At 33.9% G+C, this 21,042-nt stretch overlaps 1 protein-coding gene across 1 annotated transcript in view; it reads right to left on the bottom strand.

The window, feature by feature from the left end:
* Positions 1 to 13,586: 13,586 nt before the first annotated feature.
* The window catches only part of LOC149145977 (uncharacterized), a 23,827-nt gene continuing 16,371 nt past the window's right edge, over positions 13,587 to 21,042 (bottom strand). Inside the window, exon 3 of the mRNA XM_089452617.1 lies at positions 13,587 to 13,625. Coding sequence (XP_089308743.1) covers positions 13,587 to 13,625 — 39 coding nt within the window. The remainder of the gene's footprint in view (positions 13,626 to 21,042) is intronic.

The following is a 21,042-nucleotide window of genomic DNA, read 5'->3' as shown; positions in this document are numbered from 1 at the left end:
AATTGGTTTCAGAGAGGAGAAGAGCACCAAGAGGAGAAGGAAAGAAAGTAAAGGAAGGACAAGGAAAGTAAGGATAAAGTAAGTAAAGGTTGGATCAAGTAGCTTCAACAGGAATACTTGCAGGTAACAGGTTACATGTATGATTTCCTAGCTAGTTTTGGCATGCATGGTATGTGCATGTGTGTATTTGGTTTCATTGTTGTCGGTGGCATGGATTTTGTTAGGTTTTGACAATGGTTTTTAGCCTTGCCTTTCCATTTTTGGATATCCATGGTGTGATGGGATTCTTTCTCAGTTGAGCTTTGGATTTATAGAAGGTTTTGGATCCAGGTGAGGTGGTCTCAGGAAAATCCCAAGGGTTGGGGGTGGAGATGGTTTTCTCTGGGAATTCCTCAACAGGTGGGTGGAGACAGGAAAATTCCTCAAGTGATGGTGAAGGAATTTTGAGGCATCCAACCTTGGTTTGGTTTTGTGATCTCAAGACCGGTTTAGGTGAGATCACGGTATGGTGAGGGTGGAGGTGGTTTAACCTCTGGATTCCCTTGTTTGTTTATGGATTGGTTTATCCCATGAGATCCCACATTCATGCTTGGAATATGGCATGTGGGTGATTGGCTGAAAGAAATATTTGGTTCAACCTAATCTATGGTCGGGTGGTACATGGAAGTACCTGACTTGGTTGGATTTTTCATATGGTTAATAAGAGCTAAGTTTCTCTTATCTTTGATAAGTAAATGTACCTATTATTATGTGGCTTTAATGTGTATTTTATCTTTGTTATTTATTTGGTTATATGTTGGTTATAAGCATGGTTATATGACATATCTAAGTATTTGTGAGAAGGCATAAATCCTTGTTGCTAAAACTCAGATAAGTTTTCATATCGTTATGGTCAGATATGCATTTATGACCCGTAGGTTGCAAGTTCACCATGTGTTTGATAGAATGTCAATCCTAGTTGGAAGAGGCCAGGTCAAGTCCTAGTTTAAATTTTGGTTTGGAAGCCTTGTTTCTATGTGATTTATCATTTCTGTAAGTTTCATTGAGTTCTGGGCAGGGACTGAGTCTTAGCCCTGAAAATGTGGCTCAAAATTTGGGATCCTTGGCATAGAATTGACTAAAAAAATCCACAGTCACTTAGAAGCAAGCCTGTGGGAGTGAATGGAGGGTTATAGTTGCTTGGAGGCCTTGGCAAGGGAGCGACTGAAGTTCTAGGTCAATGAAACAAAGAGTTAACTTAGGGGTTGGACAATTGAAGGGGTTGGGTTGCTCCTAAAGGTTATATGGCACCTAAGGGAGGTCAGTAAAGTATTAAGTTGTCGAATTCATTTCCTTCAGGTCATATAGGAGATTGATTCTTATCATAGTGACCCTCGGCTCATGTTTACCCCGTGAAAATAGGTGAAAATGGGTAAACGTGGGAGGATGCAGGTTACAAATATGTTTGTCACTCATCCCTCCCTGTTTCATGGAAGAAAGTACATGAGCGAGAATTCATTTTCGTCACCTCCAAAATTTTTCATCAAATTGATCTTTGATGGAGCTTCAAAGGGAAATCTAGGAAAGGAAAGCTATGGAGGGATTTTTAGGGATGAGAATTCCAATCTCGTACATGTTTTTCCTTTTCTTTTTGGACGACAACAAATAACCTTGTAGGATTTTTGGCACTTGTGAAAGGTCTACAAATAGTTGTTAGAGAAGGGTATCACTTAACTCAAGTTCACGATTACTCTCAAATAGTCATCCATTGTGTACACAAATTATTACTTGGTCACCCAACAGACAAATTGATCCATAGATGGAACCTCTAACATGTGGTCAACAATATTAAATATTTGTTGTCCAAATTCGACTATGTTATCTCTATTCACATGCAACGATAAGGTAATAAGGTGGCAGACACATTGGTGAACTGGGGCATCTCAGAGAGACACATTGCCTTTGATGAGTCTTGGTCAGTGAAAACACATAGGGAGGTCCTATAAGAAATCATGCACTGAGTGGAACATGAAAAATTCTTAGCAGAAGTAAACGTCCCTGATGGGGGTGTTCTCACAGTCATCGGTTCCCAACGAGAGGCATAACCATATGAGGATCTCTCCCGACGTTATTTTCCAGACAAAAGTTATAATTGACATGTATGTAATATGTTTGGTTAACAAGGTGGTGACCCTCAACATTAGATCCTTTCTCTACACCTGGCTCTGCATGCCCCTCATGTGGCCCATGTTTCCCAAACCTTGCTTCACCTACCCAAGTCTAATCAACTTAAATGTGAGAAGGTGGGAGGACATGGTTATTTATATGACAATGTTTTTGGCAACAAAATTAATTCTATCTGTTTTGAGATGGATTAACCCTCTCATGGTGGATTAGTCGCAGACGGAGAATTCCTTGACATACTGTGAAAGTCCATTTATGAGCTTACCATGCTAAAGCGTTTTGGTATGACAGAGTACTAGTTTGGATTGTATACTTGGCTCGCATTTTTGAGCACTCCTGTTGCTCACCTCACTCATAAAGTCTGATTTCTCATGTCTACACCATATTATATATGCATGGTCTTTGTCTCAGGGTGGCGAAAAGATTGTGTTTTGGTTGCTGTTGGTATAAATCCTCAATCGTTAATCTATTCATGGTGGCCAAGAGAAGTTTATGGTACCGTAATTGGAGGTCTGCCTTCATTGTATTCTTCTTGGTCAGTCACTGTATAGTTGCGTTTTAGTCTCTCAAACACATGGTTAATACTTGGTCTTGTTGTCATTAACTGTAAGGTAGTCAACTCTCCTCAGGGTTGTTTTTTTCTCTCTATTAGTGTCAATGTTCTTTGTGCTCTTTTTACATGACAGCGACTGGTTTGTCCTTCGAATTGGCGGCAATATTACTCTTTGCGACACCTTAGAACTTTGACCTTGCCAAGATTTCGTTTAGTTTCTAAGTTTTGGTCTATTGAGTGTGGTACCTTCTCCAATTGGGTTTCAAAATGGATATGGACTCACTAGAAGTCCAGTATTTCAAACATTTCTAACTCATTCAAATCTTGGTTCACACAAAGTTCGGGGTTTCAAAATTTTTGGGCAGGCCTCAGTTTGGGAATGTTGCAAGGTCCTAATTTTCTTCTTGCACCCACATATAATTCTGTCTTGTTCTATTACAAGGTCTATGGTTCATATTGTACTGTGGTCTTGCCATCCATTTGATCTATTCATCTCCATCTTTTAGTTTTCTAAAGTCGTCCCTTCTTGTTATGCTTGTAGGTCATATGCCTATATGGCTCATTGAAAAAGATTTCCTAGTCGCAAGGGTGGTGCACCTAGGGCATCCTCTTCGTGACGTCGACGTCTGTTCGGATCTGAATCTGTGGATAATTTTTTGGAATCAGCTCCTTTAGATGTCAGAAAGGAAATTCTCCACTTGGAGGCCAAGGAGTTTGGTGATAGTGAATATTACTCTGGTTCAGAGATTGGAGGCAGTGGCCTCAAGTGGGTTCTTGATCTAGGGAAGTTTCGTAAGAGAAGACTTCACTTCCTCCATTCTATCACTTTGCATCGTCAATTCGAAACTCTACTAAGCATGGTAATTTGAGATATGCAGTTAGACAACTACAAGTTGTTTACGAGTCAGGATGATATTAAGATAATCTTGAGGGACATCATGTATAACTTGGATGACCATTAGGAGGTGCCTGTAGTCATCAATGCTCCAACTTAGACCACTGCTCATGCAAAATCTTCTCCTTATTCGCCAATTATCATATTAAACTAATAAGTCTAGTATGCAAGCCATATTATTGTTCTTGGTGGGTTAGAACTTATTTTTTCTAAGAAATATTATGATGTTCTAACAATATTTCCATTGGGCTATGGATATGTACTATTTCATTTCGCTTCTAGAATTTTGCATGGCTCAATCAAAGCCTTAAGGAATTTGGAGGATCACAGTTATCTTTGTTATAGTTTCCAGTCTTTCTGTACTCGAGTAGGGTAGTCTCATCTTGTTAATTTTGTCTACTATTAGTTTTTGTTGTGTCTTTGATTATCCCTGGTGGCAGTTATGAATGTCGAGATCACTCTTTTGGATGTATGAAAGCTTTCCAATGTAACATCTTTTGTTATTAATAAAAATTAATCGAAGGAATTTACCAAACAAAATAAAAATAAAATAAAAAATCTGCTTAATGACTAAAACATTTAAACCATACCCAAAAAAAATTATTTAAAAAAATTATAATTTTTTTAATTAAATACTCAAATATTATATATTTTTATCTAATAAATAATAAAAAATAGTAGAATAAATTCTCAAAAAATCCCCACCATTACGTCATCTTCACATTTCAAATTTAAGGTTTGAAAATATTGATTGAAATTCATTCCAAATAATAAAAATCATTAGCTTTTTTTATAATTTATAATATATTTATCAATTTAACATTAATAGATTTTCGTTCATAAAAGGGTTGATAAGAATATTTATAGAATCATTTAATCTCATTGTTTTTAGCCTTTTTTTTATAATTTATAATATATTTATCAATTTAATATTAATAAATTTTCCTCTATAAAAGGGTTGATAAGAATGTTTATGGAAGCATTTTGGATTACACTATTTGTTAGTGTAAAAAAATATCAAATCTAACATTAAACTCAAAAGTGAAATTATTTTTTCTTCATTTAATCATAAAGTAAAAAAAATACTTTTTTATTAATATTTTTTTAATTAATTTTGTCACGCATAGAGATAGCAACTAGCCAAAACACTCATTAGGGGTGAAGATTTATTTTCTATTTGTTAGTTTTTTTCATATACATTTTTTTGCAATGAAATTTTTTGTTTAATAATTTTTTCTTTTTCTTTTCTAGTTTTTTTTTTTTTCACATTGTTATCACATAGTTTTTGTTTATTATACAAAAATAACATAAATTTAAATGTGAACTCACATAGTTTTTGTTTATTATACAGAAATAACATAAATTTAAGTGTGAAAATAACATTCTTATTTTTTTTTCAAAAAAATAAAAAATATTTGAAATAATAATTTACATATTATTAATCTTAACCTTCATTATGGGAATTATTTACAATGATTCTCCATGTCCTTTGCCACAATCAAATAAAGTAGGTTTAATCTACACAGACAAAAATAAAAAGAAAAAATAGGAACACACATCGAAATCGATTGCACTGGAGTTAGGAAGGAATAAAGGCTCTGTGAACGTACCAGCAAAAAAGTCAAAATACCCTTTTGAAATAGAGGGACCAATTATCAAGTGTATGATGTTTTGTATTTAGTAATTGTTATTGGGTTATTTTTATGTGATTTTTAAAATATTTTTAGTGTTGGAATTTGATGGAAAAATTTTAGTCGAAATTTTCATTTGTATTATTTAAATTAGTTTTTGATTATATATATAGATTCAAAATCCTGAAAAATCTTAGAACATTTTAATTATGGAAAAATTATCCATCAAACTAGTAATTTCAATAAATTCTTATCAAATTTTATAAAAATAAACCTAAAATAAATTCTTACAAAATTTTAAAAATTATGCCTGGAAAATTAAAACAACCAAATAAAACGACAACCTGCTCCCTGAAACAATGCTAGTTGCTATTGCAGCACGCCGGTGAGTCTATATAGCTTGGCTACATCACTCCGGTTCACCTCTGAACTACTCTGGTACGGATGGGAGTGGGAGTGGGTGTTCATCCTGTACAATAAAATAAAGATTAATTATTTCTTTGCGTACTCTTTATAGCCGCTTAATACAGAGCTAGCTGCTGCATCAAGCTTTGTAGCCTTGACGTGGCCGTTGTGCGGACTATCTTCTTGGAAAGATAAAAAACGAAGGTGAACCTTGGAAATTGTATGGATTTTTTTGCAATTTTTTTGTACTTGCAAAATTAATACAAAATTATGCATCATAAATGTCACCACTATGCCATGAAATAATAAGGTTTAATATAAATATATGGAAAAATTGTTTTGATATTATATAAAATTCATTATATATAATTAATAAATCGAGATATAATTATATATTTAAGTAATAAGTGAAGATAATAAATAATTATCACTCTATAAATGTATTTTATAATTATTTGAAATTTTATTAATAATTTTTTTGATTTAAGTATTTTGAACAAGGTAAATTATCCACTGAGCATCGTAAATTCAAAATAAGAATTTTAGCAAAAAAATATGAAAACGAAAAGTGTTGACTTTGGAATAACAAAACAAAAAAATCGGGGTAAAATTTTAACAACATTTTCAAAACGAAGCCCCAAGGGTTAACTCAATTGGTCAAGCTAGGGCCTCGCCAATGGGAGGTCACAGGGTCGAAACCCGAAAGCTCTTGGGGTCAGGTCAGTAATAGGCCGAGGGGTGTGACCCCCTTCGGGTGGGGTCCACCCTAGCGTTATTCGATCTTGGACGTAGCAGACCCACTGACCATGGGTATTTGTGAACTAGTAGTGAAAAAAAAAAACACCTTCAAAACGAAAAGCGATGCTTTAATAATGCCTTTTTTTTCGGGATAAATTTTTAATATTTTTTTAATAATAACGTTAAAGGTAAAATATTATAAGTCTGAAAAACTTTAAAATTTCAATGATTTTCAGTTATGACATTAAAGATAAAATATCATGTTTCTAAAAAGCCTTAAAAATTCCAACGATTATTAGACATGACATTAAAGATAAAATATCAATCTCTGAAAAGCCTTAAAATTCCAACAATTTTCAACCATGGTGTTTAAGAAAAAGACTTACAATTGTTTTCAACCATAACATTAAAGATAAAATATTATGACTTAGGAAAACCTTAAAATTTTGATAACTTTTCAACCATGGAATTAAAACCAAAAATTATGACTAAAAAAAGCTTAAGTTTTCAACATATTTCAACCATGACATTGTGGAAAAAATGTTATAACTAACTTTTTCTTTAAATGAACACTTGAATGAACGAGACATTATACCAAGAGTGATTTATGTTTTAAATGCTAAAACAATTTGACATATTGTAATAAAAAATCAAAAATCAAATTGACACACAATGTACGTGAACTCCATTTATTGTAATGAAAACTTAAAGATCAACCACGAAATTAACGCATTGTGCGGAAATACTCGATCTATTATAATGAAAAATATAAAATCAACTATCGAACTGGGACATAATAAGTTTAGATTGCTAATCGATGATCGACACAGACCATGCAGAAAATAAATAAAAAAATAAAAAAATATATAAATGAAAAATACAAAAGAAAAAAAAAAACAAAATATTGAAAAACATAAAATATAAAAATAAAAAAAAAAATCAAATATAAAAATTGTAAAAGAACAGAAAAAATAAAATTAATTTAAAAAAAAATAAATATTTCCAAAAAACATAATATAAGGAAAAAAATAAAAAAATAAATAATACTTAATTAAATAATAAAATAATATTAATATATATATATATATATATAAACATTAAAATAAATAAATAATAAATTAAATTAAATTAAAACTTCTGTATTCAGGGTTTTGTGATCCATAGTGAATTAAGCAAAGTCTTTTGGTAAAAATTACATAAGAGAAATTTTTGGCCGGCGCATTTCGAACCAATAAGTGTGGTTCATCATAAGGACCAGATGAAGAGGCAGACCATGGTAAAGGCTTAAATAGAAAGCAATGTAAAGACTTAAATTAAAAATAATAAAAATATAAAACATGGATTAAATTAAAAAATAAAATAAAATATTAAAATAAAAATAAAAAAATGAAAAATATTTTTAAAAACACATTAAAAACAGTTAAAAACAACAACAACAATAAAAATAAAATTAAAAAAACATTTAAAAACAATAAATAAATTAAAAATAAAATAACTAAAATTAAATTAAAAAAAATCGAGGCCCCATGGGCCTTGGACACAACTACTCCTCCCACCTAGGCCAGCGACCCCATAGGCCCTGGATGGGGAAAGCGATTCTGGGAATTGCCTTGCCCACCCAGGGGTTGGTGGGGTTGTTGGCTTGGGTGGTGATCTGAAAATGGAATGTACTTGTTTAAGGGTGCAAGGTATCCATTTCCCATAATTGCAAATGTGAGCTATACACCCCAAGTGACCTCTAAAAATGTGAAAACTTCTTATTTCTTATACAGAGATAGACTGTAGGGGCATTCACCGGACATGTCACCTCTAAAGAGAGGATGAGTTCCAGAGGCTACCTGGCCCTCTACAGGCTCTGCCTAAAGAAATAACAAAGTAAACACTTAGAAGTATTTGACATACACATACTTGAAGTTTGATGTCTTGCGGAATAAGACAAATAACTTTCTGCAGCTGAATAGGTGATTATGTGTGTATGCAAGTTATGTGTATTTGATGTTTAACACTTTATATCAGTTTTGTTTAGCATATCATCTTCAGCAAATAAAGACATCAAAATGATAAAGCAGTTCACCCCTTCTGGGCTACATCTGCTGGACCAAGCCTCTCAAACTAGGCTTGTCCTCTTGTATTAAAAATGCTACAAAGGCTAATACATGAATATGAGTGTCTCGAAAGACAGATTTGACTGTAAATACAGAATCAGAAGATAGGAATTGGCTAATCATGCTCTTTCCCAAACACTAAACAGTGAAATTGTACCTTATACAGTACTTTCCCCAATTGGTCCTAGTGGCCCTTTAAAATTGCATGGAGAATTTCGAGGTGAAGATGACCTCAATTGGTTCTGAAATCCCTGCCATTAGACTCAGAAGGTCGAAAATAGCAGACATAGGCTTTTGAATCACCAAAAATGGATGAACATAGCCCCCAAATAGCTTAAGCACTGAAATGGCCCTGGTGGCCCTGTAAGCTTCCCTGAAGCTAAAAAGTGATAAGAATGCCTCAGAAGGCAAAACGAGCTGTAGAAATGGATTCAGAATACTGAAAACCTTCAGGAATGACCTTCGTTTCACATTCACTGGCCACACAATTCCCAATGCAACTCCTAAACTGATTTGGCCCTAGTGGCTCCTGGAACTTCCACGAAGAAACATCACCTGCAAATGACATCAAATGGCTGTGAAACCTGTGCCAATGGCTTCAGAAGGTCGAAGAGACTCAAAAAAAAAAAAAAAATCGTCCAAAAAGGACTTTCCTAGCCAAAGTTATGGCTCATTAAAGTTTCTCCAGTCTGCCCTAGAAAAACTCCAAAGAAAACTGGCTAACTGCCAGATAACCCCGCTAAATTTGGAAATTCTGCCATTTTTGGAGCGCTTTGCCATATCCTCCACCAAATCCTGACCTGACCGCCGGATTTAACTGTTTTTCTTTAATGCGCATGTGAACGCATTTATACAACTGGCAGTTTTCCTCGGATTACGCGATGAACTGGTGGTTATATGTTATGGCCCGTGGTTATGGGCGGAAGGCCACATGGTATGGGGGGCTGGCCCCTTCGGGCCCCGCCCAAATGAAGTTTAAACTTCATAAAATATTTCCGCCACTATCCAAACATGTCCCAATCATATGGCTCATTGGTAAGATGCTGTGCCAATAGATGGGAGGTTGTGTGTTCAATCCTCCATTCGGCCACAAAATTTTGACAATGCCAACATAATGCTGATGTCACCCTGGGCCACGTGGCAGTATCCGAGCCTACCACGTGGCAACCTGTGATTGGCTACCCAAATGGAATATTCCAAAGAATATTTTGCGGAATATTCTTTTTCTCAATATATATATTTTTTGAAAAATATTCAAAAATTAAGGGTTATTGGGTGATTTTGTTTTTGGCATAACTTTCTCATACGGAGACCATTTTTCGGACCGTTCACGGCGCTGGAATCGGAAGGACGAGCTCTATCCGGTTGTTCAAGTTCGGACCAGTTCTGAGCACTTTAATTTTTGACCATTTTACGACACTTGGTCCTGAGCTCCTGATCAGGTGGGCAGGAGGAGTTGCATGCCTGGACGAGGCAAGGTGATTACCAGAATCACCCTTTCCCTGCCCAGTGCCTTTGAGGTAGATATATATACTATTTTAATTGTTTTTAATGTTATTTATTTTTTTAATGTTTTTTTTTCTTTTTCTCTTTTTTTAAAAATGTTTTATCGTTTTTTTATTTTAATGGTTTTTTTTTTTTTAAGTTTTTTATATTTTATATTTTTAATGCTTGTCTTTTTTTCTAATTTAATTATTATTATTCTTTTATGTTTTTAAAAAATTTTAAAGATTTTTTTGTATTTGTTTTAGATGGAATGTTTTATTGTTTTTTGTTATTTTAACTTAAAATTTATCTCAATCATTAGAAAAAAAAAAAACTCCAAATGTCGTCATTTCAATATAAGATTCATAAAAATTTCATACATTTTTTATTTTATTTTTCCAACTTTTTTTATTTAAACTTTTCATAAAAATCTTTTATTTAGCGTGTTATTTTGAGCAAAAATGTCCTGAAATATGTATTTTTTTAATTGTATCGATATGCAAAATGCGTATTTTTTTTGTCGAGGTGTAAAAATATTATTTTTAGTGACAATTATTTTATCTGTATTGAAGTATTAGTTAACAATATATAAATATATAAAAATCCTAACCTCAAAACATTAACGTTCTTATTTTTTAAACTTTGCAAAAAAAATTAATATTTTTTATTATAAGAAAACATTGCGAGGAAAAACAAAAAATACATGTTTGGAAAACCTTTAAAACATAAACATTTTAGGATGAAAAATAAGATAACTTGGAAAATGGTTAAATAATCAACATTAAATTTTCTTTTTCCCATACTTAGGACATAAGAAAATTTAAAGTGTCAAAAATATGTCTTAAAAAAACGTTGATTCATTTCAAAATCCGCATGAAAATCACTAACACTTAAATAAAATTATCGACACAATACATTAGAAAATTTAAAGTGCCAAAGATAAGCCCTCTAAAAAAAGGTTTGATGTTGCATCAACACTTTTCAAAATCAGAATGAAATGCACTAACATTTAAAAAAATGTTCATACTTGATACGTAAAAAAATTTAAAGTGTCAAAAATATGCTAAAAAATAGAAAGCTGTATTTTAAATCAACACTTGATTTTTTTGCTATCTCAGAAAAAAAGATATTCAGTACAATTCTTGTTTGATAGTTTATAATGCTTTTTGTTTTTTACTTTTACTTTTAATGATTTTCAAATTCTTCAAGATGTAGACACAACAACAACTTTAGTTAGGTAATTGTAATTCTGGTACATTGACTGTCCTGCATTACAATTTATGTAGTTTTGGTGAGGATATGGTAATTTATAAGTTCATTTTTCACATTCCATCTTTTCATGATTTACTTGGGCCGTTATTTTGATATTTGATATTTTTCTATTTCTTGTGTGTTAACATTTGAATATTTTTTATTATTTTTTTTTCTTTTTTTGAGAAAAGAGACACCCATAATTTTATTCATAAAAAAGAAGAACAAAGTTATAATTTTTGTATGTTAAAACACATTCGAGCAATAATGTCTCACAAAAATTTTAGAAAAACGAGCAGATGGTGATTACAATGCCAAAAGAAATGGTATTTACATATATTAACCTGGAAAAAAAAAAAAAAAAAAACCAAAGATGAGCGACCAACATTAACATAGCAGGTTAGAAACCCTAGCAACATTTACAAAAACAAACCAAATTGTGAGCAATCCTCAAAAAAGTAAGACAAGGCACATGTTTCCTTGAAATCCCATACAACAAGCAAAGAATTGGATATCAAACATAATCAAGCAAGGCTACAAAACCCAGCAAACCCCCTAGAAACATCATAGTGAGCATCAACAGAGGTGTCACCAGAAAAGGGGCACAAGTGACGCTGATAGGAAATGGAGCGATGACACATCCAAGCGAAAGCCTGGGAAAATCCCAGTCCCAAACCAAAAGAAGCATTGACCACAAAAAAGAAGGGTCCTAGACAAAAGCACAAAAGGACACAATGAAAACCCGAGCCCACACAGAAGGTTGCGACGAAACACCCAAGCACGCCACAGAGAGAGCCCCAACAAAGGCAAAGTTGGAAACACAAGAAAAATATGGAAACCCTAGCTACGTGAACAGAGAGAGGCATGAAATAGAGGGACTAGGTGACTTGGGTTCTAGCCGCCCAACCCTCCTCTCCCTCAACTCCAAGTCATTATGTGTGTCAACATACGATTGTTAAGGTGTGGCTTCATTAATGATGACTAATGTCTATCTATTTAATAAAACTTTGTTAGTTTTCACATTATGCTTCTCCACTTCGATTGACTTTGTGAAGGTTTTCTTATCTATTATTTGGAATTTGATTTTAAAAGATTTTTTTTATTCAGTAGAATCCATTAACTTTTTTTGTCAATGAATTGTTTTTTAGTTTAGATTATTTTTTTGAATGCATAACTAAATTCAATATTAAAAAAAAAATGAGATATTTGAATCATACAAACTACATAACATAAACTTGTGATTCCAACCAATTTCACTAAATTTAAAATAAAATTGACCAAAACATCTAAATTATACCAAAAAAATATTTAATATAAATTTATATGACATTTTTAAAATTAAATACTCAAACATTATATAATTTTTATTTAAATCTCTAATAAAAATACTAAAAAAATATCAAAAATTTCTCACAATTATATCATTCTCAAATGGAAGGTTTTGAAAAAATTCATTGACACCCATTCCAAATATTTAAACTCATTGTTCTTAATATTTTTATAATATATTTCTCAATTTAACATAAATATATTTTTCTTTATAAAAGAATCAATAAGAATGTTTATGGAATCAATTTGGATCACATCATTTATAAATGCAAAAAATTATCAAATTTAACAATAAACTCAAAAGTGAAATTATTTTTTACTTTATTCATTAATAAAGTTAAAAATTTAAAAATTTAAAATCTTCCACTGATTTATTTATTAATAAATTTTCCCAACTATGAACGATGGCAATGCCAATAGAGACAACAACTAGCCAATAGAACTTCCATACCATTACCATTCACAACAGGGGTGTGACTTTCTATAACACTCATTAGTGGTGAAGATTTATTTTGTAATCGTTATTTGTTTCATGGACGGTGGGTGATTGGCTAGGAAATCTTTTTGTCCTTATTGATAAGATTAACGAGGTTTGACCATAAGTCCAAGAAAAAATTGTTTTGATGTTACATAAAACTATTCTGATTTTATTAGTCTCTGCCATAAGGCAATAATGCCATATGGATTATTGTAATCGATCTGTCTTGGAATATGAGTTAGGAAAAGATATAGATGCCTAAACCCAAATTATTTAAATTTTTTGTTGTACATGTTTTTATTAATGCCTAAATCCAAACTATCTAATTTTTTTTGTTGTACATGTTTTTATTAAATTTTTGCTCATTGTATTAAACACTAAGACAATTTCTTGTCAACGAATAAAAAATATTAAGGTCTTACTTGGCTTCTTTTCGAGCCGTAGAGGCATATATTGTACCAAAAACTTAGGTTAAAAATGCATACTATCAAGTCATTTTCCATAATCTATTAATGCTAGCATTACTTGGGATAACTTTAAATGTTTCGAGTTTTCACTTGCTACCACATTCATAATCATGCAATGTTGCCACCTGCACAAAACAAAATATGCAACTGGTTAGCTATTAGAAATCCGAGAGGCGTTCAAAATGGAACAAAGGTAAAAAATCCATTGCTTGGTAATATCCAAAAGTATGGCCCTGATGCCCCCATGTTTGATGCAGTTCAACAAAAAGCTATATAAATGTTTAAGAAAATGTTTGCACAAGCTACACCAAGAGTTGCACAAGATCACAATAATCATATTAGAGGTTCTGCAGAACTAGCTACGAGTTATTGTGGGATGCTAGTGGTAACTGTTGGGAATAATACTGAGGGGGGGGGGGGTGAATCAATGTTAGCAAGTCAATAATATTTCATTTCCATATTCTAATTCATATACGCTACTTCAGTTAATGAAACTTGCGTGTATACGCAACTGTATATAAGGCAACTAGCGTATACCCTGTAAACTTATAATTTAATTAATTCTTCATAAGTTGATCTTTAATCTGTGCATTAGAAGCATATAAATAGTAACTAGGAACAGTAAAAAACAGAACAGACAGTCACATACATGAACACAAGATATAAGGTGGAAACCTAATGTGGGTGAAAACCACCTGCTGTAATCGTCTCTATCTTTCTTTTAATAAGAAACTTCTTTTTACAATATTTTGTACTGGTGCAGTCTTATACCAGTACGTAGGCTTCTACTTGTAGAAGGCTACAACCTTCTCTCGTTCTCCAGCTTCTCTTGGAAGGGAGCTACAACCCCCTAGATCTTGTACTAGCTGATGTACTAGTACGTAGGTGCTGACCTACAGAAGGCTACAACCTTCTCTTTTCTTCCAGGGACCACGTTTCATAAATTTTTAGACTGGATCCATCAATAATATCAATCAAATGTCAAATATATCTGCATCAACCAATCTCCTTTGCACCAACCAAAAACTGAATCAAATAATCACTTCTCTGAATGTTGTAACCAGAATACAGTAACAGTAACCAGAACCCAAGCCAGAACCCAGAACACTACAACAACAATCAGAAGTAGCTAAAGCATATTTTATGAGATGTACGCTACTTCAATGTGACGAACCTGTGTGCATACGCATTTGTATCAAGGCAAACCTGCGTATATGCACTTTTGAAATGCCAAACCGACATGTATATGCGCCTTTGCTATAAGGAACCTGTGTACAGATCTGTAAATGATGATTTAACCTTTAAAATTATTCAAACATTAGATATACCTAGATCATCATATTTACAAATTACGACATGCGCCAATTATTAAGATAAAAGATCAAAACCACACAAAGATACTTCTCTTCAAGCCTTAAGATCTTGACCCATCAATAGAACTTATCCTTCATCAAGCGCTCAGGTTCATCCTTGATTTAGATCTAGCTGTGCACCATAACCCAATAACCTGTAATCTAGATCTTGCTCTTCATTAGATATACAATTCGTAAGTGACTTTGCCTAATGATCTTCTCCTCCTTTTATAGTCTTAGGCCTTGCTCAATACCATGGTCCAAAACCACTTAGAATCAATACCTTGGACCAAATACCTGGGGTCAACACTTCGGACAAGATACCTTGGACCAATACCATGGATCACAATACCATGGTCCAAATACCACGGACCAAAAACAAGTTTTCCAACATGTACACACCTTTCCTTTCGTGAAAGTGCGTGTGTACGCTCATATGTGCCTTTTGGTCTGCGAACCTACATGTACATGTAGATTGATCAATGGGAACCTGTGTATACCTTTCTTTCTTCATTCTATGAACCTAAACTATGATCTGTCGTCTGTGAGAGTTTCCATCAAGGACAACACCTGTGTCATAGCGCCAAATCTGTGTCATAATGCCAACAATCTCCCCCTTTGGACTTGATGGCAACCCCAAGTCACTTTCCCCCTTTGTCATCAAGGGCAAAGGGTTATGCTCCCCCTGAGTACATGCTGAATTCTTTGATATGCTGAAGTGTGCTATCCATGCTCCCCCTGACTGTAAGCAAGGTCTGCAAAAAGATGTTCTACAAGAAGAACATGACTCTATACATCATAAATGACATTCCTATCACAAAACACTCATACATACATCCATCTCCCAACCAAGTGGGGATATACCAAAAGTTTATACATGAAAAAATAAGAAAATCACATCATCCATCCCATGCATAGTGGGGAAACAAAATAGGTCGTTATATGACCTTGACAATAAAAGATATACAAGACATAGAGACCAAATATCTAAAACAAGACCATGATAGTCATCAGAAACTATCATTAGCAGCATCTGTCAATCACCATCCAAACCAACAACCATGATCTCCCCCTGAACCTGTTCCACTTGAAACAAAACAATTGTGAATTTGTACCAATATCTTGTAAGATAATGCCAACAATGCATTATTAAGTAAGTATATGCTCCCCCTGAACCTGTGCCAGATGATCACTGTCAGACCCATATCAGACCCTTTTCATCCTAAGACTGGCCCATTGTTTTTCTTTAAATCATCATATACGCGACTGTATCCACAGAAACTGACGTATGTACACAAATATGCTTCATGAAACTCGCGTACAACCACTTTTCTCTGAAATAGATAAGTTTCAATAGCAAGATGATGCATCAAATACTCCTAGCTTATGTCTGAGATATTCAAATGTCTCTCTGGGCAGTGGTTTGGTGAATATATCAACAACCTGTTCTTTGGAGGGAACATACTCCAATTTGATCTTTTGTTCAAGCACTTGTTCACGGAGAAAATTATATTTGATAGGTATGTGCTTGGTCTTGGAATGCATGACTGGATTCTTTGAAATATTGATTGCACTTGTATTATCACATAGAATGGAGATGGGCAGAGTACATGTGATCTGAATGTCTTGCAATGTTTGCATCATCCAAAGGAGTTGTGTGTAGCAAGATGCAACAACCACATATTCTGCTTCAGCTGTAGATAATGTAATTGAACTTTGTTTCTTGCTGAACCAAGATACTAATTTGGAACCCATATAAAATGCACCACCACTAGTGCTTTTTCTGTCATCCACGCTTCCTGCCTAATCTGCATCTGTATATGCATGAAGTGTAAGATCTGTATCCCTAGGATACCATAAACCAAAATTCTGAGCTCCTTGAAGATATTTGAAAATCATTTTGACTGCCTGAAGGTGTGATTCCTTTGGATTTGCTTGGAATCTTCCAACTATTCCCATTGCATGCATGATGTCTGGTCAGGTACCTATTAGATAAAGCAGACTGCCAATCATGGATCTGTAGGTAGGTTGATGTACTACTGCTGATTCATCATTTGAGCTGAGACTGCATCCTATTACCATAGGGGTACATACTGGTTTAGAATCTTCCATGCCATATTTTTTCAAGATCTGCTTGAGGTACTTGGTTTGTGATAGAAAAATAACATCTTTATTTTGTTGAACTTGTAAACCAAGAAAATATGTGAGCTCACCAAGCAGGGACATTTCAAATTCTTTCTGCATTACCAAAGAAAAGTTTTGACTCATGGCTTCTTCATTGCTACCAAAAATGATATCATCAACATACACAACAAGTATTAGAAATTTATCATTGTCAATCTTTGTATATAGATTGCTATCAGCTGATCCTTTAGAAAAACCTTGTTGATGGAGGTATTTGTCAAGACGTTAATACCAGGCCCTTGGAGCTTGTTTTAGACCAAGCCTTTCTGAGTCTGCATACATGTTTTGGATCATTTCCAAGGATGAATCCATCTCGTTGCTCAATATATACTTCTTCTTCTAAGTCTCCATTAAGAAACGCAGATTTTACATCCATTTGGTATACTTGAAGTTCTGAAAGCTAGAAAGAGCAAGGAACATTCTTATGGCTTCAAGTCTAGCAAGACGTGCAAAAGTTTCCTCAAAATCTATACCTTCTTGTGTGAGCATATCCTTTACAAACAAGTCTAGCCTTGTTTCTAATAACTTCTCCATTTTCATTCAGCTTGTTTTTGAATATCCATTTGGTTCCTATGATATTCTTATCATGAGGTCTAGGAACTAATTCCCAAGTATTGTTCTTTTCAATTTGCTCAAGCTCTTCATTCATGGCCTTGACCCAAAATTCATCTTTGCATGCTTCATGTACATTTTGAGGTTCGATGGTGGAAAGCAATGCTAGATAGATTGAAGCTTTTGTAATAGTTCTTCTTGTCTGCACACCTGCCTCTTTCTGTCCCACAATTTGAGTCTCTGGACGATTTTTCTGAACATATCTGGATGGAGTCTTTTCTTCTAGTGCTTCATTGGTTTCTTCTTCAGAATTAGTTTGATTTGATGTGGAAGGATAATCCTCATCTTCTTCATAATCTTCAGTTTTTACCTGCTTCATCAACCACAACATCAATACTTTAAACAATTTTCCCTAGTCTTTTATTCTAACACTTATATCCTTTACTTCGGGAAGAGTAACCAAGGAGAATGCCTTCATCTGCTCTAGGTTAAAACTTGCCAAGTTTTTCATTATTCCTTTTGATGTAACATTTGCTTCTAAAAACTTTGAAGTATTTCACAGTAGGAGTCTTACCATACCAAAGTTCATGTGGAGTTTGAGTGTTGTTTACCCCAACGTTTGTTTTGTTGAGAATAGTGACGAAAGCAAATGCAGCTTCACCCCAGAAGGTTGCAGGAGTTCCAGACTCATCTAGCATGGCACGAGCCATTTGTTGAACAGTTCTGTTCATCCTTTCTATCACTCCATTTTGCTAAGGAGTCCTTGCAGTAGATAATTCCCTTTTTATTCCATGTTCTTCACAAAAGTCAAATAATTCATCTGAGGTAAATTCCCCTCCTCGATCAAAGCTGAGGCATTTGATTTTGTGATTTGATTCATTTTCAACCAACGCTTTGAAGGCTTTGAACTTTTCAAATGCTTCATCTTTATGCTTTAGAAGTCCTATCCAACACATTCTGGAAAAGTCATCAATGAATAATATAAAGTATTCTTCTCCACGATGTGACTTTTTCCTTGATGGACCACATAAATCAGTATGAACAAGTTCAAGAGGCTTACTAGCTAATCCTTCCTTCTCAGGGAAATGAGCTCTGGTTTGTTACCAAATTGACATGATTTGCATATTGTATTTTCTGGAATGCTGATATCTGGAGGATCATGAACAACCTTGTATCTGCATTCTTTTCTTATTTGAGGGAAGCTTAGATGCCCCAATCTTCTGTGCCATAGCCAGTGTTCATCATTTTTTCTTAGATAGCACTGTTGCTGTCCTCCCTTGAGTATGTATAGGTTATTTGGAGTTCTTACACCTTTGATCACTGTTTCTCCTGTATCAAGCTCACGAACAACACATCCATTTGATCGAAATACTACTTCATTTCCTTGATCACACATTTAACTAACACTCAATAGATTATGCTTTAGACCATCAACATACATAACATTCCCAGCTTTAACCTTTTCTTTTAAGAGAACTGAGCCTTTACCTTTTGTGACTGCGGGAGTGTAATTTCCAAATGAGACCTTATTTTCTTTTTCTAAAGCATTATTTGACTGAAGTTTTTGTTTATCACCTGTCATGTGTTTCGAGCACCCACTGTCGATGTACCATTGATTTTCTTGTCCTTCTGCATACAAGGCTATACCACATATTTCTATTTTTGGTTCTTTCTTTCTCCATGTTTTGGGACCTAATGAAGTTTGCTCCTTCTGATGTTTGCCGAAATTTACTCCTGCATTCAGAGTCTTCATGATCGAAATTGTTACAGATAGAGCATTCTGTTTCATTTTCAAGAGCATAAAAGTTATTGTATGTCCTTTTCATGATCCCAGTCACATTCCTTTGATTTTGTGCTTCTCTAGTCATGATGGTCTTGTAAGCAACACATTGAGTAGCTTTGTGTCCAAAGTTATGACATGAAAAACATTGGCCATTAAAGAAATTCCTGTGATTATCGAACCTACTGACCTAGTGATTGTAGTTTCCATTGACATTCATTCTTGAAGAAAATTGAGTGTGATTTAATTGAGTTTGGTTGTAGCTCATGTTCATCCTTGAAGCAGATTGAACCTAATTTACCTGGTGATCTGCTTTATGCCTTTGCTGATGATTGTCAAACTGTTCACTTCTCCTTGCTGCATCAAGATAGCTTTTGGAGGTTGATGGCTTCTGTGCTTGAGATGCTTCTTCAGTATATCCAAGACCTGTATTTATCAAAGGAGAACGTTGCACTTTGATAATTTCATCTAAAGTTTTTGATCCTTTAGCAAATCTGAGATTGAGAGCTTTTGTTTTCTCAATATCTTTTCTTAGACCCACAATATCACATTCTAATTTTTCATTGTGTTTTTCCCTTTTAGCAAGTTGGAATGTCAGAGTATCTATAATCATATTCTTTTCTTCTAAAAAAATTTTCAGTTTAGAAATTTCTTCATAAAGACCATCTTCATCTAAATCATCCAAGAAATCATCATCTTCAATAGCCATCAGATGTCTATATTCATTACCATGTTCATCTTCATCACTATTTGATAAACCATTGCTATCTTCATGCATATAATATCTCTTTTTACTTACATTCTGTTTTCTATTCCATTTTGCTGATTCCTTACCTTTATCAAGCTTATCTTTATGAGGACATTTGGCTGCATAATGACCGAGTCTTCCACAAGCAAAGCATTTGAAAGATAACTTACCTTTAAATCTTCCAGAACCCTGTTGAAGGTTCTTGGCAAAGTTTGCTGCTTCCTCTCCTTCTGAAATATGTCTTGATTCATTGAGTTCTTCTCTTCCTGAAGCTTTGAATGCGGCTTCTCTCATATCTGATGGACCCCCCTTTTGTCATTTCGAAAGCAATTAGGATTTCGTGCAGTTGTGTCATAGTAACACTCTGAAGATTCTGCTTTTCCTCTATGGTAGAAACTTTTTATTCAAACTTAGAAGACAAGGATCTTAAAACCTTTTCAACTACAATAACTTCTTTTATCTCTTCACCCAAGTTTTTCATGCGATTAACAATCTCATCTATACGTAAGAAGTAATTAGCTATACTTTCATCATTGTGCATTTTGAGAGTTTCATATTGAATTCTAGGAGATTGTAGTTTTGCACGTTTACCTTATTGTCTCATTCATAGTTTAGAACGATCTTGTCCCATATTTCTTTGGCAGTTTTGAGCTGCATAACCTTGACAAATTCTGATTGTGACAGACTCCCCAATAATGTATTGACAGCCTTGGCATTTGTTTCATATTGCTTTTTACCTACGTATCTGTAGGAATTGCTGATGGAAATGTGTATCCTCCTTCCATGATTTCCCAAACATTTGTTCCAAGAGATTGAAGATAGGTTGTGGTTCTTACCTTCCAATAGTCGAAGTTGCTCCCATCAAAGATTGGTGTCTAATGATCCCTCTCTTTCGTAGGTAATCATGTTGATAGATCTTCCTTCAA

Source organism: Pinus tabuliformis, chromosome X (assembly GCF_031772625.1).
Source record: "Pinus tabuliformis cultivar Carrire ecotype Pingquan chromosome X, CPIR1, whole genome shotgun sequence".
In the NCBI taxonomy this organism is placed as follows: domain Eukaryota; kingdom Viridiplantae; phylum Streptophyta; class Pinopsida; order Pinales; family Pinaceae; genus Pinus; species Pinus tabuliformis.
The sequence above is the reverse complement of the archived record's forward strand: the minus strand, read 5'-3'. Positions and strand labels throughout refer to the sequence as shown.